This window comes from Elgaria multicarinata, chromosome 7, assembly GCF_023053635.1.
Source record: "Elgaria multicarinata webbii isolate HBS135686 ecotype San Diego chromosome 7, rElgMul1.1.pri, whole genome shotgun sequence".
Taxonomy (NCBI): Eukaryota; Metazoa; Chordata; class Lepidosauria; order Squamata; family Anguidae; genus Elgaria; species Elgaria multicarinata.
This window is the reverse complement of record NC_086177.1, coordinates 15,788,987-15,811,348: the sequence shown is the minus strand read 5'-3', so window position 1 is coordinate 15,811,348 and position 22,362 is coordinate 15,788,987. Positions and strand designations below refer to the sequence as shown.

Below are 22,362 nucleotides of genomic sequence, written 5' to 3'. Positions count from 1 at the left end.
TCCCTGCCTAACTTTAGGCTGTAAGCTCCTTGGAGTAGGGACTTTAAAGCATCGTGCCGTGCAAATCAATAACAACAGAATTAACTTCAGGCCTACTTGCAGGGAGGATAAGGAAGCTACTATTGAGAGAGATGCTTTTTCAATCCTTGAAAATTTTGCCATGCAGAACATGCTGTTACATTCCAGGTTATTCTTCTGGCTCTTACTGAACAGCAAAATAGTTGAAGCACCTTATGCTTTGCTAAGACAACTGTGACCATGGAGAGAATTTAAAAGGAAATGGTTCTGACTGAGCTCCCCCCACCCCACTTTCTTTTCTGGTTGTAGCTATGGGTACACTGGGAGTTGGATGAGAAAGTGCTGAGCAGTAAGTGGGATCTGCTATTTTAAGGATCATTTACTGGACCAGAGAAGATTTCCCTCCCCTGAAAACAGCCCCTGCAAGCCAGCAGAGGGAGCTATATGTTTAAAAAACAAAAATAATTATACCTAAATATGGTGGATTATTTTTAGAAGAGGTTTCCTGCCCCAAAATGTGTCCTAGTGAATATCTTGTGTCGGTAGAAAAGAGAGACTGACAAAGTCTCTTGAAATTTTAAAACCAGCAAAACAAAAGCTATGCCTGTGGTATTCATTCATCATGGTCTCAGAGGCAGATGCAAAGGAAGAGAAGCAAGGGGAAAGCTTGCAAACCCACTACCCCCACTCCATAGATCAATATTTTGTACTGACTTCAGTTATAATGAAATAACTAAACTAGATGGGTTCAACCTAATTGCCATGGTGAAATGAGAGGCTTAATTGCAAATAAGAGTTGTTTCTTTCAGTAACAGGGATGGCTGTTTGGAAGTCATGGGAAAGATATGGTCCCCTGAAGAAATGTCATTTAAACCTCAGATGCAATAGCACTTAAGTGTAGCAGCTTGAGACTGAGCTATGAATCAGAAAGTCATCTCTACTAAGAAATGGTAACCAGGTTAGTCTGAGGCCACAGCTAGACCTAAGGTTTATCCTGGGATCCTCCAGGGTTCGCCCCTGCCTGAGCACTGGATCCCCTGTGTGTCACCTAGAGGAACAGGTTTGACCCCTGGACGATCCAGGGATAAACCTGAGGTCTAGCTATGGCCTTAGACAAGCTTACACCTCCCACCCTTTCCTGCAATATGGGGATAACAATATTAGCCTGCCCTACAACTCGACTAACAGTTACTGATGTATTTGAAGTGCATGCAACACTCTAAAGTACTGTACAAAAAGTAAACACCATTATTAATCATCAAGGTGCAGTCAAAGATTTTGTCTATATACTCACACAAAAACAATGTTTAAGATTCTACACTTCCTGTCACACCTTTCCTTAGTTTTATATGTATCAACTTGGACCAGCGACCAAATGATCCTGTTCAAGGTTCCAGACCATCATTCCTTCCTCCAGATACTATAAGCTTTTAGGGATTCAAGTAAACCAATTTACACCTTAAACTTCTTGGTTTTGTTTTTCAATGGACGCTTGCTCCTGGAGTCCACTCAGCCCTCAGTGGCTGTTAGTCGTTTGGTTGTTCTTAAATGTACATACTTATAGACTTCTATAGACCTCAGGAATTCCGAAAGTATGCAGAACTGCTACCGTATTTGTGGGTGGAACCATTTTGTTTCCAAATTGATAGGCAATCGACCACCAATCGACCAGAGGTTGATATATAGGTTTAAATCCAGGTAAACATGCACTTAATGATGCTGCTATAGGCTGACTTTGCCCTCTCCAAAAGGCTCTGACAAGGGTCAGAGGAGCCTGATGAATGGCACAGGGGACTGAGGGGAAGGAAGAATCCCTGGAAGTCTTGAACTGGTATTGGAGAGAAAGAATGATATTATAATGATGTTCTGACCACCTGTGGCAGGGGCTGGCAAGGTATGTGGCCAAATAAACTTACCCTGCACAAGTTACAGCTCACAGAATCATTGAAATGCATGCAGCACTACCTGTTCAGAAGATTTAATCAGCAGTAGCCCTTTCTTATTAATCTCATCAAGTTGCAAAGAACTTTGTAGATTAGAATACCCAAAAAATAGATCTGTTCAAGTGTTTAAGGATTTAATAAAAAACAAAACCCAACAACCATAGGATCTGCAACCTATGGGAATTGTTGCCTAATCTTGCTATAGCAAGGCATAATAAATTATGGAAGGATTAACTAGGTTGGGAACCTTGTAAATAAAGGCACATCTTTGTCCTCTGACGCAGTTTGTGGCTCAGCAGTGAGTTGCAGGTGCCCTAAATCCCACAAGATGTGTGTTTATCCTCAACTGCTCTTTGCACGCCACACCAGATAAGGGGCTTTATATAGTAAGCTTTGCTTGCTATGATAGCTAGAGTAAGCATAACTGCTATAAAATTCAGAATATAATATTTTAAGCTCCTATGCATTTTCTCTCACAACCTTGAGTAGTTAGTGCCTCCAGAAGCAGATTTGTTTATTCACTAAAGCACAGCGGAGTGCACCTAGGATAGGAAAGTTCACCATAAATCCCATTCAAAGCCCCAAATAAACTCTTTCATCACCTGTCACAAGTATTCATCTTGACAGTGTTCAAACTCAGTCTGACTCTCAACTGTCTTTCACTCTGCCAAAAAGCTTATCCTAGTTGTGACATCAAGCATGATGTCATAATGTCATGATTCCATTCAATACAAGGTATCTCTATGCCAACAGCATTGGCCAGTAAACCTCTACAACTGGGTAACCATCAGCTTGACCATCCAGCATGTATAATGTGTATCTCTGGTCTCATAACCTATGTCTAAAGAAGAGTTCAGTGTAACTGAAAAGCTTGCTTCCAGTATTTTTTAAAAAATGGCTGAATGAAAGGTATAATCTCATTTGCTGTGTGTATTAATGAAAAAGGACCAACGAGTGTAATGTTATTCATGTGCAGGTTAAGTCCTGGACCCACATCCCATCTGGTCATCCTTTATTTTAATAGTATGTCCCATACAATCTGAAAGACCATCAGCCACAATTTTTTCTAGGGAGTTTTATCTTAGATTAAGCTGCAGCATTTAATGTAACCTCTTCCATGGAACATTTGGCTTAAGGCCTTAGTTTAAACCCTCCAACTGAAACAAAGCTGATATGTACATAAGTGCATTTGCCCACATCTGTTATTGTGGTGATGGTGCTTTAAATCCTGGTCTCTCCTTCCTTCTTGTTCCTGTTATCTCCTCCACCCAGTCCAAATATAGACTGAACGCTTCTTAGGACAAATCATTAATATTTATCTTCAAAGCTGTTTATACTTTGACATTCTGTGCTAGTGCATCAAAGCCACCAGAAATGGGATTAGAAAAAGAAGCTAGCATCTTAGACCCTCCATTAAAAACAAGAACAAATTTCAAGCCCTAACAAAGATAGGCTTGAAAGTCTTGGGATGATGTCTAATGACTCGGTATGATTTCTTGAGGACAGGGCTTCACGGCTGTGGTTAACTGTCCATGGCTCCCAAAAAGAGAATTACGCAAATGAAGAAAACATAGAAATGTGCTTAATGCACTTAAATTTATATAGGGCACAGAATTTGGGTTACTTTGGCGAGAATATATTTGAAATCTTTTTATTTTAAAAGCTTAAAAAACAAATAAATCAATGCTCTTCAAAATCCATCAAAAAAAGGAAAGTTCATAAAAATCACTAAGGACTAAGTCCCATCGAATGCAGCAGGGCTTACTTTTGAGTAAATATGCACAGGATCATGCTTAGTGGCAGAGCATATATTTTGCATGGAAAGGATCCTATATTCAATTCCTGGGATGCTCAGGTAAGACTCCTCCTGTAGGAAACCTGGAGACCCAGTACCTGCCAATGTAAACTCCAAGCCGGATGGACCAACAGTCTGACTCTTTAAAACAAGCATCTGAACTCTGTTGTAGCCTAATTTAATTTAATAAGTGTTATTTTTGGCTCTTGGTGTGTTTGCCTTGATACTGCTTTTAGTTTGATTATTGTTTTTAACAATGGATTCTTGCCATTTTTTATATCTAGTTTTTTAAAAAATTGTAAGCTACTTTGAGCAACTGCTTTTTTGAGAGGTAAAGCAGGGTATAAATTTTTGCATAAATAAAAAATAAGGAAAACTAATATTATCTTTTGAAACACACAATATTTTCTCCAAAACATCAATAACTCCATGGATACACTGTGACTATAGTATCTATTCCAGCATATTGAAAATAATCTCCTCTCCACTAGTAGATGTGTTTCGTGGCCAGTGGATACTGTAAGTTTAAAAAATAATGGTACTTACAGAATGGCAAGAGATTTAACTAAGAGCAAGGGTTCTTGTACTTACATCAAAATAAGCACCCGCGTGTTCTAGTATCAACTGGGTGGAGTCCGGCTTGTTTTTGCAGTAAGTCACATACATTTGGAACTTGTCTGCCTGTAAATAAACACAAATAGAAGTGCCTTCTTACAAACTTTATCTTGCTAAGGATCATTTTCATGTTCTAATGAGCTGGATGAAGGAAACAAGCAAACAAGAGGAAGGATAAAAGCAATTAAAAACAGAAAGAAATGTAAAACAATAGCCAGGATCTAATGTTAACCTGAATCATGACTCCTGAGATACACTCATTCAAATGTGCCACTGATTTCAGTAGGAGATGTGTGCTTGTTTAACAGACCTGGTTAGAGCTGTTAACCATGAACATATCCTTCAATAATACCTTCCAAGAATCAGTCATCAGGGCCAGATCTACACTACTGCTTTAAAGTGCTTTATAACAGTTTTATAGCGCTTTAAAGCAGTTAAAGCGCTTTATAACTGTTATAAAGTGCTTTAAAGCAGTAGTGTAGATCCGGCCGAGGTGTCTCAACTTCACTCTCATATGGTTGCATTTTAACCCCACGATGTGCTTCCATAGAAGATACTGCCCCCTATGGAAACATAGGAGGCAGTATCCAACTGTGTCATTCCATTAGTGCAAATGATGTTGTGCTAGCAGAAACTAGGTTCTAAATTATGTGCAAGATAAGAATCCAACAAAAGTTACATTTGGACAAGCATGGTTGTGCAAATGGTTGTGCACTAAGCTTGTGCAATCTGTTACTAAATTTGTTGTGCAACCTGTTGCACATAACTCTCGTGCAACCTGTTGTGAGCCTGTTGCCCAACTGGTTATGCAAGACTAATGGGCACCCACTTGTGCAACAGAAACATTCAGCAGAACTCCATCAGGGCTACTTGAGTTTGTGGAATTACACTGTTGCATACTGCCCAGGATCTCCCTATTCACATTCTGCAAAACGTTAATATTTTCCTGTACCCTACCATTGAAAGTGGACTCTTTCCTAAGCTGATGAGCCTTTAAAAAAGAAAAATCATTTCTCTGAGCCCAATTCTATTTTACTTTTCAGAGGAGCGTGGCCTGGCCTCAGCCCCACAAAGTATTCAAAACTGATTATCTGACACAGACAAATAAGCTCTCTTACCCAAGTAACGAAACAGTGACCAACATCTTCAGGCAGCTGCTCATATTTCTCCAGCTCTTTCAGGAATATACTGTAAAACAGTAAGAATTAACTAAATCATTAACACATGCATACTGACGCCTTGCCAGGTTTTCATTAGGATGCCTGGATTTTGTCTAGTGGCCATAAAGTTATACATAATTATACCCATGTTGAATTATCTGTGCAGTCCAGTCTCAGGGACAGACGATACACATTGTTTCCGACCAGTTAGTTATTTACTATCCTGCCTTTCTGCCAAAACAGAATGGTTCTCAACTAATGGACAATATTAGCTATGTCACTGTTCTAACTTCAGTGCAGATGCAGGGAAGAGATCCCTACTGGGAATAAAGCACATGGGGAAGTGAAGCCAATCTCTTCCCTCCCAACCAAGATTAGAATGAAAATCCCACCCCTTGGCAGGGATATAACATGTAGAAAAAAAGTTTCCACTGGCACCACTGGGATTTTTTCCTGCGCATTCTAGCCATGTGAGATTGTTGTTCCGATAACACTCGGGAATAAAGAAATACGCATCTGCTTCGCACGTTCCTCATAACGATCCCCCCCTCTGCCTGTAATTAAAGCAAGAATGAAGACACAGCTACATGCCATACATTAAGCAAAACATGGCGCTTGGCCTACTGAAGTATTTAAGTTCCACTGATTGCAACAGGAAAAATTAAAAACAGGCTTAGTGCTCCTCTCACTGATTTCTATGCAACTTAAATGTGCTTAATTATGGCTGGATTATATAGTCCATTGCAGGGAGAGGGTGGTCACTTTAGAGTAGCCAAACGTCATAACTCACCTCTCCTCTACCATTAAGGCCCAGAATACACAATAAATTCCAATTAAGTTCGAACGATCCAAGTGTCCTGAAGAAATCTGATTCATTTATCTCCAGTCCAGATCCATTTTCAGCACAACAGTGAATATTAGAAAAACAAAACTCTCCTCATCACATATTCAGAACTGATTTGGCCATAATCCTATGTAGAACCTATATGTAGGAGGGAATCAGGATTGTGCCCACATTCATCCCCATGCATGCCTAATGTCCACATACAGAACCGAATATGTGAAAATCAGTTTGTTGCTACTTAAAAATGGGAAAGTGGGGGAGGAGTGAGAACTGTGTGCATCAAGCTCTGTGCCTGTATCTCCCCATTTCAAAACCAATGTAGGCTCAGGGACAAGTGCGATCCTTACCTCTCACCTCTACCACACAAGCAGAATCATGAATTAAATAGGGTTACTGCAGCATAACATCAGATGACTGCTTTCCTTGAAGGCCTGGCTGAAACAAGTTAGAAGGCACTTCCTGACTGTTAGAGCAGTACGACAATGGAACCAATGACCTTGGGGGAGGGGGTCGTGGATTCCTGTATTGAGCAGAGGGTTGGACTCGATGGCCTTATAGGCCCCTTCCAACTCTACTATTCTATGATTCTATGGTGGAATATGCAGTTGCTACATATTAAGGCCAAATTTTAGATTGTATGATTATTACTGAAGAGAAGAGTAAAATAACTTTTGTCGAATCTAGCATTTCCATACTCCTTTCAGCAAGTAAGGCAGAGGGCCTTGTTATAGGAGGCCTAGATACTACTTCACTGGACTCTGGTGCAGGGTTTCGCCCTTGTACCCATTGTTCTCTACCAATGTTGATTAGGAAATTTCACTTAACTGCTGAACTCAGAATATGTGACCCTTGACTGGGTTTGGACAACATCCCATGGCTCGTCGTGGGTTATTTAACAAGCCATGGCACTCAAAGGTGGCAAATTGAATATGCAGCCCCGACTCAGGGGTTGTCATATCATGAGAACCCAATGAGTGTGCGTTATGTGAGGGTTTGCATGACATGACAACCGCTGAATGTGGGTTGCATATTCAAAATGGCGCCCACCCAACCCGCACACACTACACCCTCACTGTGGGTTAAATAACCCATGGTGGGCTGTTGTGTTGTGCGAACAGCTCCACTAATTCAGGTGTGGGGAATCCTTTTCAGTCTGAGGGGCTAATTCAATTTCAGAGAAGCTCTCAGGGGCCACATTCCAGTGGTGGGTAGAGCGAAAGGCAAAAGTGGGTGGGCCAAAGGCAAGAGGGCCAGGGCCCCAAATATCAGCAAATTTCAGCTGAAAGCTCTTACCTCCAATAACTATGCATTAAGAGAGGCATTTCAATCTTTTAGAATCAGGAGTCAAGTAAAGGGGGTGAGGGAAGGGAGTGTGGACATCTGGGGAAACCCGGGGGTGGGGGGCAGAGTGGGGCTCCAGGAAGGCCAGATTTATACCCCAAGCCTGAGGTTCCCCACCGCTGCACTAAGTGGTTTAATATTGGGTTGTATCCAATGGTTGCTTTGCGTTAGTGGAAAATGCTTCGGCTTACTTAAAGTAAAGCAACCCAGTTTTTGCTAGCTACTGCAGCCCTGTACACCTAGATCCCATGTTGTTTCAGAGGATGCCCAAACTCTGAAGGTGCAACTTTTCAGGAGGAACAGATGACTGCACAAGGTAGGAGGAACTGGCAAAAGCGGATGCCCCACCTTGGGCCAGTGGAAGTACTTTCAGCTAGTGCAAAGCCATCATTGGATACAACCCATTGGATACACATCCTACTCAGTAAATTCCCCATTAGAAATCACTGCCTCCCACCTGCCCTTGGGAACTATCATCTCACAGTCGTATTCATTATCCGTTCATTTGTGTACTGCATAAACCTGCAACAAAACTGAAGTATCCCTTTCTCTACAAAAACAGCCTGGCATTTTGCATTTACATGAAATGTTGAGGCTGGGATAAATCCAAGCCCATTTTTTAAACTTGTTTAACAGAAAGTGGGTATTTAAAGATACCACCAGAGAAACTTGAAGCTTCATCCACTATAGCCACATACTCTATATACATTTATACAAAGGCAAAATGAAGTTATGTATTCCTTTCGAGATGTCAGAATGCATTAAATCAGTCTTTACCGGCCTCAGAAATGGTGGATAGTCTCACTCACTTATTATGGAACTCATAGATCTCCTGCATGTTCCCAAAGATGATATGCTCCTTGTTGACAATACCAGGTGGGATCTCTTCAACACCGCTTGTCATTTCCCACAGATACGTCTGGTCAAAAGTGCAAGATGAAAAGGTGAACTTACTTAAGAGTAGCTACCCAAGGTCTACTCTAAACCAGAACATGCCAATATTTGTAGTGTAATAGCCAATTAATTACAAAGCCTTTTTCTGGTTGTATAAAAATGAGATTCTGACAATAGGCGCAACATGGTAGCACACAAAGTCACATTCTAAAATCCAGACATTGCAATAGCCACAACAGAGCATGACTTTCCTCTAGATTTAACAACAACCAGGAATTTCTGTCCAAAGAGAGTGAGCAGGCTCGCGAATGTGCGATGCACATAATGGAAGCATTAATAGGGATCATCCCTTGAACAAACACAAAAGCCTAAACAAAAGCACGAACTCCGTTCACAATGCTCCAAAATGAGTAAATACGCTATGGCTGTGTCTAGTCAACACAGGAGTTTCAAACAGCAAAACAAGATACTGATCAAATCAGCACTGGTGGTTGCCCAATACAATTCTGTTGACTAAAAGCCTTGCTTAAGATACAACACATTATAATTTGCCCTTCCAATGATAAAAATATACAATTTGATAGTGCAAAAAATGTACAGGAAATCCAACCCACATCATTTAGTTCTGGGACAAACACTTACGTCCATACACTCCCGGAGATCTCTTACATAAGCCTTTTCTGTCTGAATAAGCTCAGCCATAATGAACCTTTGAAACAACAGGAGAGAAACAAAATTAGCTTGCTAGGGTTATCACACATTATTCTCCTTCATTAGAATACACTCCCTTCTCTTGAAAACTCTGCTGAACATCTAATAGGCACCAGATATAACAAGGAGTTTAAATACCAAATTACTCAAGTTGCTTGACTGGAGGTGAATATTCTTATGAAGGCCAGTATTTAATTGACTTTATATTCCACCTTTCCACTAAAAAATGGTGGAAAGGCAGTTTCAAGGGAAGTGAAAACTCAAAGTAATTATAATGTCGGTAGGTCTAGAGAGCATGAAGAAGACACAAAAAGTGTACCCAATATTAGATCAGTAATATAATGGGCCAGTTCACACATCAAGCTAAGCCACCCTGGGAATAAGACATGGTGGGTGGGTGGCTTGTCTGTTACTCCCGACAGACAATCGCCCATGCAGCGGCTTGCCATGGCTTGTTTCTCCGTCAGTCCCTCTCAGTCCTCCAGGCCACAGCCGGTAAGTATCCCAGGGGCCTTTGCAGCAGAAATCCTCGCTTCCTTGTTCCCCATGTTAGCACCCCTTCTGCAATTGGTCCACTGGAGTTACTCACTCATGAAGAAACTCCACCCCTCCCCACAAAACCCCCAGATCACAACAACCAAACATTTTTCTGAGCCCTTATGGACATGGAAACGCATTTGCAAAATTTTGTTGCTTCTCTCCATTGGTCTCTCTTGCTAGCCGACAGATGTACTTGAGGGTTATGGAGCAGTGAGCAGGACATACGCAAATTTCAAGGCAGAACAGGGGACTGGGTCAGCAAAGGTACACAAATCTCAAGGCAGACAAGGCTAAAAATACGCAAAGTTCATGGCAGAGCTGTAAAACAGAGGGGGAAATAGCACAAATTCCATGGCAGAACAGTAATGCTGAGGGGAAGATTACGTAAAATTATGCAAAATCCTAGGAGGGAACATTCACTCCTGCATATTTGCACAGGACTGAAAAAATTGCAAATATGTTCAAAATACTCCCCAGCGTCCTTTCTTCAATATTACTATTTCTTTTTTTAAAAAAAAATCTATCCTGGGTCAGAGGGCACTGAAAATGGATTAGGGAGACTAGAGGCAGCATGCGCAAGATTGCAAGGAGCAGCAGGGGGTTTCAACGCTCTAGCCAGGCAACTCTCTAACCATTCCCGACACCCATGATAAAATTGCCCTGCTGGGTTTGGACATCACAACAAGCCACCCTGAGAACAAGTCATCCTAAAGAACCCTATGCGGGGTGGTTTGTTTATGAAGAAGAACCAATGGGGGAAAAACCACTCCAAGTTTGGACATCATGCTCAGCCACCCTGCAACCACCCATGCTAACAACCCACCATGGCTTAGCGTGATATGCGAACCCGGTCACGAGTTAATATTAGATTCTAATTTTTAATAAAGTTAATATTTAATAAATATTAATGCTTTTTCTCCTATCCCATTTTGCCCTTATGGTAAACAAAAAAAGGAGGATGAAAATCCAGTGCAAAAAAGTATGCATCATCCAAAGAAGAAGAAAAAAAAGGAATGTTTTTGTTCTTTTCCACTTTGCTGGTGATCCTTAGGAAAGGAGGAATAGTCTGTCTTCTTTTTGACAGCCAGTAGATAAGCCAATTTTACAAGGGCTGAGGAGAGATGTCTTGCCTGAGAATCACAAATAAAAAAGCAATGTGCCCCTAATAGTCAAGATCTATAATTTCCCTGAGGAGAAGGATACAAGCTCAGAATGTATACATCTCAAAATTGGGCCTCGGGGTGGGTGGGAAACAGCTAGACATTTATTAGGACTTTTCAGTGCAATATGAATTGCATATAGACTATGGTAGTGAAGGAGCAAAACCTTACAAAGCACTTCTAAAGAAAACAAGGAAAACATGAAAATGCAAAGAGCAGGTAGTGATTTGTTCAGGAGAGGATGCTTCTAGAATTTGTAGATTGTCTGTTGTTACAGGTCAGATTATTTTTTAAAAAAATACTGTACTTTTGCACCACTGGATTTGTATCCTTTTCCTATTGTGCATCACATAGTGGGTTTCAGCCCTTTTTTGGTCGGGGAGGGTTATATAAGGAACTTGTGCGAAAACAACACTAAAACTAACCATTTATATAGGTCTACATCCGAAGAAAATGTTTTTCAACAAGCAATCTATGAAAAAAAAGCTAGCTTCTACTAAAAAAAACTTGTTTTGTACTTTAACATACAAGGTCATTACTGAGAAACTGAAAAGCACAAACTAAAAGAAAACCCCACACATGAAGCCAAACCGTGCGCAAAGATTCCTTTGGGGGGGGTGGGGGAGAATGCATTACTCTTTCCTGCGGGCAGACTTCCTTTTTTCTTCATTAAGCTCGTGAGCAGCATCTCGCAGTTTCACCTCTGACCCAGGAACACTGGCCGGGATTATGTCCAGCTGCAGGCTTTTGCTCTGAATTAAGATGTTTGCCGGGGAAGGGGGGGGTGAGAGAGAGAAAACAACAGAATTAGTGGTGACAGGAAGAAGAGAAAAAGGCAGCTGTCTAGTAAGAAGCTTAAACAGCTACGTTAAGCTAGCCCACTTTCCTACTGGCAGAAAACACCCCGCAGCACTCACCGATTTATTGGAATCCGAAGAGATCCCCAGGGCTTTCTCTAAAGAGGTCCTATATTTTTCCATACGCAGCGAGAAGTCCCTGTATCTCTTGTCCACGGCTGTGACACATTTTTTAATCTCTGCTGCATGGGCATGCCCTTTTTCACAAAAGCCGTCCGCTAGCTGTATCAATAGCTTCACCCGCTCTTTGGTTTGCTGCAGGAAACACAAAAGCCAGGAAAGTAAGAAGAAGAGCAGCCGCCCCGCCATACCTCCAGTTAACAAAGGTCCTTTCAAGCTGTTGAGCAAGTAGAGGAGGATGTTTCCCTTTGCATGCTAACAGCTTTTTTGTTGTTTGAACACAAAAATCTGGATTGTTGTTTGGTTTTATACCATCAACTTAAGAGAGAAAAGGGGGATTCAGAAATACTCTTATTTCCTGCTCTGGGGATTCTGTATGGCAAGGATCTGAAGAGCAACATTTGTCTAAGAAATCTGCTTCGCCATCCTCATAACTCAATGTACACTATCACAGATTGTTGATAAAGGACTCAAGGTAAACAACAGAGAGTTAAAATTTCCAGTCCTCATGATGACCGGAGGAAAGCCTGATAACATAATCATTTCATCAATCTGTGGTATTGCAGCAGTGAGTAGGAAGGGCTCCTCACGGCCAGCATCTCTAAGTCCCTTTACAGCTGCATAATTCTCACTCGGTGCCTGCCCTCCTACTGATCACATGCCGATACTTCATGGATCGCTTACCACTTTTAACCCCATCCTACATGGTCTAAGTGTCAAGAATTAAATTAAAATCAGAGTAAGAATATAAAATAACAGGTAGTGGTTCTTGTCTTGCTTAAAAAAGCAGCTTGCCATGTGAAGGATACATGCATGCAACTCTGTTACACTAAGGTTTCTCCATGCAATCCATATGTTAGAGCAATGGAACAGAGAAAATATGGGGCTAATTCTCACATGTGACCCAATCTCAACTTGCACTACTGAAGATGCACCCCACACACATACACACTTGCTTACCACACAATAAGAGGTACCGCTAAACAGCCTAAAAGGCTGTGTCCGGTATCAGAACGGGCAAAATTAATTTCCTTCTCGAGCACAGTTTTCCCCTTGGACTTTGGATTTCCCCAAGCGCATAACTGATAAATACTTTTCTCAAGTTGGTTCAATACCACTATCGAATGGGGAAATATTTTCTCCCATTCTTTTCAGGATGGCATGACTTATCATCCAAACATGTATCTATATTTGGATAACACATCGAACTTACCCACGACAGAATGGACTCCATATGCCTAAAAATTTTGGACTGCATGCACTGCTTGCAAAATCTGTGTTCCCTCTTACATATGCAGGATGCAACTTAGTTGTCAAATGCTGTGTTGACAACTGCATATGTAGTTAATCACATTTTCAGGGCACAAAGGCCCTGTTATAGGCAAAAGGAAGGACCATTATTGCTGCTCCCTTGTTTGTCTCCTTGTCTGTCCCTTTAACTAGAAACTTCAGGCAAGAGTGGTTAAAAAACCCAAGCTGCTCTACATGCTGGTACTACAGCACTGCAAAGGTATGTAGGATACAAGGACGGAGTGGGTGGAAGAGGAAGGAAACAAACAACCCATGGATTGAGGAAATAAAATGTGGTTTGTCTGAGCATCTGCCAGATAAACCCTGGCTAGGGCAATAAGCCCTAAATAAACCATGGGTTAGTGTTACATGTAAACCAGTTCGGAGATTTCCCAAATGAGTAGAGTCTAGATGCGGGGTGGGAGAAGGATTATAAAAGAGTTGCCCTGCATCTGAGTCAACCTCAAAAACTCACAGGTTTCTTTTCCCCTTAAAGCTGAAAATGTGGTGCACTTTTACCAATCAGAAAAACCATACCACGCACAAAAAACCAAGGGCAGGGAGCCTAAGCACCCATTCCAATTACCTTTGCAGTAATCTGGAATTCCTCATGCTCCTTCAACAGCTCTTGCGTATGCTGAATACTGGAGCCAGTGGAAGTGTGTGTGGATAAATAAAATTCTCCATTGTCATGGATCCACTCAAGAGCCTAAAAAGGCAATTCATAAAGAAGAGTTATATAGCTTCTTTCAGTAAAGGCAATTTAAGGATTTCCTGGCTATAGATTCCTATTCAGAACCCTCATTTGTTCCTGTACTTCACCCTACATTATACATTATTCAAGCATCAAAGAGTTACACAGTGGGGACTGCCTCCCCATCAATCCACTTAGGACTGTCCTAATGATCATCTTCCAATACACTGCATAGTTCAAGGAGGATGAGACAACAATAACATTTACAAAACGCTCAATACACAGCTAATTCCAGGGAAGAAATACTTAGAGAAAGGAGGCAGAATATAATCTTCTGAAGAATTATGAAGAAAGGTGCCAGGCATCAGGAGACTTCTTACAGTGTGATTGGAAAAGGTATACCAGGTACCAGAAATTACACACTGGGATATCTACCAACCAAACTGGGCTAAAAAGGTTCATTTCTTTGAGATCTGCAATGTTCAAACATGTACTTTTACAGAAATAAATCAGCAGGATTACACTGAGAATAGAACAGCAACTTTTGGACCAATCTGCCACAGCAGCCCAATAAAGAATAGCTTATTATCCAGGAGATCAGACAGATGAGCAGATCTGCAGAGATTAGTCCCTCATTTAAAAATAATAAAAAAGGATGAAAACACTCCATTTTCCCAATTGTTAATACCTGGAAAAAGCTTGATGTCCCACCACTTCTTCCAAATACTTTTCGTTCCATAACTGTGCATTTTGTTATTTTGGTCTACTAATGTTTAAGCGAATGTCCTGCATCTATCAAATCGGAATAAGTTCTTATAGCTGTACTAAAACAATCCATCGTACAAATGCATATTCTGTATTTGCACCATGTATTTGAACCAGTTTCAAACTAGTTTAACGGCAATGGTTTCCAACCGAGTACTCTCCTAACTGTACTGGAGCTAGAGGTGAATACCAAAGAATCCCTACGATCCTTCTGGCCATGGAATGCCTGCCAGCCAGCCATCAGGCACATGCCATGAGCTCCAGGGCTCAAGGCTACTCTGAAGCTGAAATCAGGTGGGAGAAGCAGCCTTCCGCCGACTGGCTGAACTGGCCGCAGCCAGCAAGGCTTAAAGGAGAGGAGCAAAGGGGAGGCCCTGAGGATGGAATAGACAGGGGTGACATTAGGTGACACCAGACTTCCATATCTTGAGAAGCCAGCCCAATTGCAAGAAGAGAAAAGAGGGGAGGGGGCAAGAGAGAGAATCATAGAATAGTAGAGTTGGAAGGGGCCTACAAGGCCATCGAGTCCAACCCCCTGCTCAATGCAGGAATCCACCCTAAAGAATCCCTGACAGATGGTTGTCCAGCTGCCTCTTGAAGGCCTCTAGTGTGGGAGAGCCCACAACCTCCCTAGGTAACTGGTTCCATTGTCGTACTGCTCTAATAGTCAGAAAGTTTTTCTTGATTTCCAGCTGGAATCTGGCTTCCTGTAACTTGAGCCCGTTATTCCGTGTCCTGCACTCTGGGAGGATCGAGAAGAGATCCTGGCCCTCCTGTGTGTGACAACCTTTTAAGTATTTGAAGAGTGCTATCATGTCTCCTCCTCAATCTTCTCTTCTCCAGGCTAAACATGCCCAGTTCTTTCAGTCTCTCTTCATAGGGCTTTGTTTCCAGACCCCTGATCATCCTGGTACATATTGAGGCAGCCTGCTGATTGTGTAGCTACACATATTATAATCCCTGACTACTGCACATGCTGGCTGAACATTATGGGAACTGTAGGCCAACTGCAGGAACGGGGCGGTTGGGGGGCACAAGGCTGCATACACCTGGAGCGTTTCTGTGGACACATGGAAGGGAAGGGGATCCACTGATTTTCCATCCCTGCTGCAGTCACTTGTGCAACTAAGGCCCCGTTCAGACAACACGCTAAACCATAAAATGGTTAATGGAATGCATTATGCATTCCGTTAACCATTTTGTGGTTAAACAGCATGGTTTAGCGTGTTGCCTGAATGGGGCCATAGGATGCTAGAGGGTCCTGCCAACCCTCAAGAATAGCTCTCCAAAGGATGCAGGGAACTGTGTGGAAAAGGTGGTATCGGTAAACCTCCAGTGCACAAACTGGATTGTGCCTAGCCTTCAGATCCCAACATGTACTCTCAACACACTCCTAGTGGACCACTATTATTCAGTCAACTGTAGTTTAAAAGGATTTTTTTTTTATACCTGGAAATTTATTAGCAAATTCAACATTTCACACAATGTGACCTTGTAAGCAACATCACGCTGACTGAGATTCCTTGTGGCACAAAAGGAATAAAGGTTAGAGTGTAAAATGCACAAACAGATAAATTCAGAGTTACCACAATGGAGACGAGGGACAAAAGGGTATTTTTTTCATCACAGACTATACAAATCAACACGATGTGCTCCTGCGGCTTTCTCGGCTGCCCGCTGGGAAGAAAGCTGTAAGCAGATCTGTGCATTTGAATTCTACTGTATCAGTAAGAAGAGACTGTTTAAAATACAGGCCCTGACCTGTTTGGCGCTTCTTTCAAAGACAACGTATTGCTGACATTGGTCAAGGCGTCTTTTTCTCATCGTCCAGTAATGCAAGACACGGTTTTCCCTCTGGAAGAGTTCATTTAGGATGTCTGCCAGTTCATAAAGAGAACAAATCAACTGACTTGGCTGTGCTAAAAGTGAATCCCTATGAAACCCACATATCTGACAAGCTGCTAGTGGAACTCAAATGATCACAGTGAAGGCAAATATAGTTCAATAAAAATTGCACAAACAAGCAGCAATGACAGACTAAAAAGCAAATTCCGCTATACTTTGCACATTGTTCTAGAAATGCATATTCGGCATAATTCAGGGATGGGGAATATGTGGTTCTCCCGATATTGTTGGACTGCATCTCCCATAATCCCTTACCATTGGCTATGGTGGCTAGGACTGATGGGAATTGCAGTCCAACAACATCTGGAGGGGCACACATTCCCCACTTCTGGTATAATCTGGATGTAGTGTCTGCCTTACACCTATATGCATGGTAAATAGACAATGCATGAAAGAACTTTGTACCTACTCATCAAATTCTAAACATGGAGTTCAGTGACTCAGGGTTGCCCCATTTTGAATTTTCTGAACGTGGTAGCATGCTCTACTGAGTTTACTCATCCATTGAGTATGCCAGAGATTTTATAGACCAGCAGCACAGCCCCCCAAAACACAGTGCCTATACTAAAGTCTTGTGATTTTGGATACTTTCCTAATTCTGCGATTTATTTCCAGTTTCCAAAGTATTCACCATGCTCTGCCTTATTCATCATTGGCCCTTAAACTTTCTGTATTGACAATCATTATTTATTTAAGGGATTTTTACATCATCCTTCACTTTTTTAAAAAATCAGGGTGGTTTACAAAAATTACTTAAAAACACACATAGAGAGAAGCACTCTGTTGTTTTATTGACGGTTCTGATTTGTTTTAGTATTATTATTTTTTAATTATGGTGATGATAAAAGTAGTCCCAGTAACAGCTAAGAAGGCTCATGTAGGAGTAGAAGTTCCATTGGGGATCCAGGTCTCAAACTACGCAGTGCTTTAAGTGAGAGCACCAGCACCATAGCCCTGTTCATGCATCCTCAAGCAATTGCCTGGGCTGTGCCCACTGGCTCTGCCATTACATCCCCTCATGTCCCCTTTTCCAGTACCCATATTTAGGAGGAACATCCAAAGAAGGGTCTACATTCTACGCATGTAGGCTTCCCCCATGATTCAGAACCCTGCACAGTCTAAATTGGGGTGGGGGTGGGGATGTAAGTAGGCTCCCCTCTTCAGAAGTTCCCCCAAAGTGTGGATAGTTGGGGGGTGATGCAATGGTGGCGATGGGCAACTTCTCCCACTGATGAGATTATTTAAGCCTGCAGGGCTTAAAATGTTACGCACTGCACAGGACGCTGGCTTCGTTCTTGATCGTTTCCTTCTTTCTAAATGCAGAGGTTTTAATTGTTTTATGTTTATTAATGTCTACGTTAAAGCTATGTTGCATTTATTTTTTTAAAAAATATATTTTTATGTAAATGGCTTTTTTAAAAACAAAAGCAAAAACTGTATGAATAAAAAGTTAAACACTCATGCATGTGTCGATATGTAATTTACACGTACCAGAGTAAATGTGCTTAGAATGTTTGCTGGTGTTGTTCATTTTTATTAATACAACGTCTGAGTTTGAAATATTTTGTTACATGAAAGATATAGTTTCCACTTCCACATTTTATTAAAACTATCCCCTAGGGTTTTCCCTCCACATTATCAACTACAAGCATGTTTTTACTACTACCTTGAGAACGGCTTCAAATGTTAAAGCAAACAGTGAGAGTTGATACACAACGGACTCACACCTTCCCTTTGTGTGCATCTTGTGTGCTACACAAAGAAGAAACTGAACATCATCACCGGCTTCCCAGCAGAACTGCTGAACCGCATTAAGATCAATCAAGCATGCTTACTTTTGACCTGCTGTTCAGGGGCCTTGATGTGAGTCACCATCCCTGGCATATTTACACTGTTCCTGTGCAGGTATTTCAGGAACACGTCAGCATTTCGCCGAGCCAGTGTGCAAGCCTAGAAGAGACCGGACAGATACATCAACACAAGCATGCAGAAAATGATGCTAACTGAGGTTGTCATTTTAAGGCGCTGCAAACGGTAGTAGATCGTATGCAATCTGTAGATCTGGTATAGGAGCAGGCAGGAAAGCTCAGAGGCACCAGCACACACTCTTCCTGCAGTGCTCAGGCCAGTTTCTGGCATCAGGTTCTTCCACTGTGACTCCTGTTCCTCAACCTAAATTCTCCAAAGATAGTGCCACATGATAAGAAGATATCCGGGCACCATGATCTCAATTACACTTAAATGTAAATGTGTTTCACTGACATCAACAAGGCTTCGATATAAAGGTTTTTCAGAGTGGGACTGTAGGATACCACCCGTCAAGCTAATTTTTATCAAGGAAAATGTTAACGCAGTGGTTTAAAATGAATGCTTAATAAAATTCATAGGGTACATCCTGGCCATATTTACACACTAGTACTCAGCATTCAGGAAGTGAAATAGGCTAAATCCTTTCATGTTAAGCTCCGCATACAAATTGTCATACTGTGTTTTGCTCTTATCACTAATAGGGAAATAGTTGTTTGATGTGACCAGCTGCCCTTAGCTTATTACAGATCTGCTAGCATCCATAATCTGCAGATTATGTATCAGGAGCTCCATTGCTGTGTTGGCCCCAGCAGACAAGAAAGGGAGCATAAGTGCAGGCAATAATAAAAATAATAATCTCTTAATTGGGCCAGCTTCAAAACAGCAAGAGTGCTAGTTTTGGAGATTCCGCGTCTGCCAGGTAGAGGGACAAAGCATTAAAAAGGTAAAACACAAACTTTAACAATAAAGCTGAGCAAGTGTTTTAATCACTTCCACTGGACACAACACTGAAACCAATCTCTTGAAGCCCAAAGCTACTAAGTAAGGAGGCTCACTGAACATCTGAGTAGACCACAGAGATATGCAAAAGTTGCAATCCTGAGTAGACCACAGAGATGTACAAAGGCTGCAATCCTACACATATGTATTAGGAACTCAGTAGGATTCACTTCCAACTAGTCATGTATAGCAACTAGCCTGAGAAGTAAATACATGTGAAGAGGAGCATTTCGCATAATGTTCAGCTTGTGGTCCTCCTTTATATATGGTCCTGTTGACGGGGGTGGGTGGGTGGGGGTGGGGGAGAAGAGAAATGGCCAAAGTAGATGGCCAAATGTACTCTCCGTGGTCACTGCAGCATATTCCATCCCAGGGCTGGGCAGAGGGGGGGGGCAGTGGGGCCAGCTGGCACGGGCCTACGATTTTGAGGGGGCCTACTCCAAGTCCCCCTGGGCAAAGTTGCTTGATTTTTCTGTTGTTGATGATGAATTTGCCCAAAGAAAACCACGTAAAGCATTTCTGAATGTGAAGAAGTGATGTCTTATATACATCTTGAATAAAAGTGCTTGCCATTACCTTTTTTATAAATCGTTCTAGTTCGTATGTATTTAGAACTGATTAAAAAATACTTAATGAGCAGTTTGAAATGGGGCCTACTTTTCCCATCTGGCCCGGGCCTACTACCAGCTTTGCCCAGCCCTGTTCCATCCATATCAGTGCATTTAATCTCTTCTCAGAGATTCCTTTTCGGCATCTTGAACATTCTATTCACCCCCATTTTTGTTTTCAGAGATGCTCCCTGCCCTAAAAGCGAACACAGAATTCCAGAAGAAAGCCTGCTTTAAAAAAAGAAAAAGAGGTGATGGTTGTGGCAGCTGGAACTCCCTGCTCTAATCAGTAGTCTCCACCCTAGTAAAATACACTGGCTAGAAAGTTCTTATTAACTCTACCATCTAAGCTAAGGAATAACAACGTTTTTGATTGAGGAGCTCCCTAGTCCAAAGGCTTATGCCTTTTGTTGCGGTTTCTGCCAAGTGTCTTCTAAAGCCTTATTTTCTGGTAATATTAAAAAAATAAATTGCAAAAATCAACTCACTTTCATATTAAATGGGTAATCAGGCTGTTTGCTATCCTTGTGCTTCCCTCATTTCTCCAGCTTTCTGCTCCAATTAACTAATTGCACTTTGACAGCTTTTACTTGCTATTCTAAGAAACCACAACCTTTTCCAATTTCCCCCCAGTTAGCTTTCTAGAACATCTTGCCACATCCCATTTCTCTTTCCAAACATGTTTCTGTTGGTAACCATGGCTTGTTTTTAAGGTGTTACATTTTATCTCCAAGAAATGCAGATTAGTACTAGCATACTAGTAAAGGAACTGACAAAACACTGTAGTGGATTAACAGTAGTTACCTTCAACACTGCCAGATCTAGTACCCAGATTTACATTTTATGTTATACGTATTCTCTCTCTTTAGAGTAGAAGACGCAAAGGAAGAAAAGGTAGTGGGACCTTTAACAGTTGTATAAGAGAAAGGTTTGGGCAAGTGACGTTTGTCATGAAGGACTGAGAAGCTGCAACTGCTGGGTGACATCCATCATCATGCGAACAGGGACTTCCCTTCCTCTCCTTCCACCTGTACCCCCCACGTGACCCCGAAAACTGCCCCAGACAGTCCCTAACAGGAGCTGCAAGGGAGAAGGAAATCCATTCTGCCAGTGGTGGAATACAGTCCACAGATATTTCTTTTTTCATCTACAATAAGTCATATTTATTTAAAACATTTGTATCCCACCCTTTATCACTAGGATCTCAGGGGGGCGTACAGATAACAGCATACAGTATAAAATAATAAATATACACAGCTAAAAACAAATTAAACCATGAACCAAGTTAAAACAATATATAATTTAAATGGGTCTATTTCCCTTTGCATCTGGTAACCCTCTTTGCTTTTCTCCTTCACTTTCCTTTTTCTCCTTCTCCTGCCTGTTCTCAATTTAAAAAAAGTGGTTGGCATTACTCACTATAACCACTCAGCACATGTAGATGAAGCTCCACTGGGAACTGCTTTAGCAGTTCTGTACACATGGCTACACCCTTGTCCACACTATTTGGCACAAGGTTTCCTGATTAGGAATCGTGAGTGCTTGCGTGCAGGCTAGAGTATCTTCATTGTCCACTGTGCGTGCAAAACTGCATGATCAAGCCTCTAAATATGGTATACAGGCACAGGATCGCGTCATAGTTACCTTGAGGAATGCCTCTTTTTGTTCAAGGTGTTTGCTAATCATGGGAGTCACGTGGTCTGTTTCTGAGTTGGGGCCCAGTTTGTCCGCTCCTCCACACCAGTCTTCTTCCCGCTTGTATTCTTGTTCCAAGCTTTCCAGCACACTGCAGACCTATTAGTCAATGAGCAAGGGAAACAGGCTAAGTATTTCTTCTGTTGAAGACAAGGATCAAACTAACAATACCGGGGGACAACTGGCATTCACCTCACACCTGCAAACTCAATTTGTTTTTATTGCTGTTCTTATCTGAATTTTGTATATCACATTATTATTATTATTATTATTATTATTATTATTATTATTATTATTATTATTATTACACTTCCTCAAAAGTCATGCAGCAAAGACAGAGACTCCACTGCATATCTGGGTACCTCCACGATAAAAAAAGTGGACCAATTATGCTCGCCTCAGAGAAAAACACTGCTGAGGGGGCTCTAAAGCTATGAACAGAAATACAATGGCCAATTTCCAAGTACTACTGCCATGTTGGGTGGCAATGTACAGAATAGAGCAAACCATCAGAGTCTATAAAATGGAATTGGTTTCCCTTATTAACCTCAGCTGAGTGAATTTGGGCTTCAAAACTAATCTGCTATAAAAATCAGCAC

At 41.6% G+C, this 22,362-nt stretch overlaps 1 protein-coding gene across 8 annotated transcripts in view; it reads right to left on the bottom strand.

Annotated features, from left to right (window-relative positions):
- Positions 1-22,362, bottom strand: part of TRIO (trio Rho guanine nucleotide exchange factor) — a 274,794-nt gene that overhangs the window by 113,544 nt on the left and 138,888 nt on the right. For all 8 annotated transcript variants that reach the window (XM_063130237.1, XM_063130241.1, XM_063130244.1 and 5 more), the window contains 10 exons: positions 21,713-21,862; positions 18,488-18,602; positions 16,509-16,624; positions 13,875-13,997; positions 11,939-12,133; positions 11,658-11,773; positions 9,253-9,319; positions 8,526-8,635; positions 5,490-5,559; positions 4,348-4,437 (listed from right to left, as the gene is read on the bottom strand). In XM_063130237.1, coding sequence (XP_062986307.1) covers positions 4,348-4,437; positions 5,490-5,559; positions 8,526-8,635; positions 9,253-9,319; positions 11,658-11,773; positions 11,939-12,133; positions 13,875-13,997; positions 16,509-16,624; positions 18,488-18,602; positions 21,713-21,862 — 1,152 coding nt within the window. The remainder of the gene's footprint in view (positions 1-4,347; positions 4,438-5,489; positions 5,560-8,525; positions 8,636-9,252; positions 9,320-11,657; positions 11,774-11,938; positions 12,134-13,874; positions 13,998-16,508; positions 16,625-18,487; positions 18,603-21,712; positions 21,863-22,362) is intronic.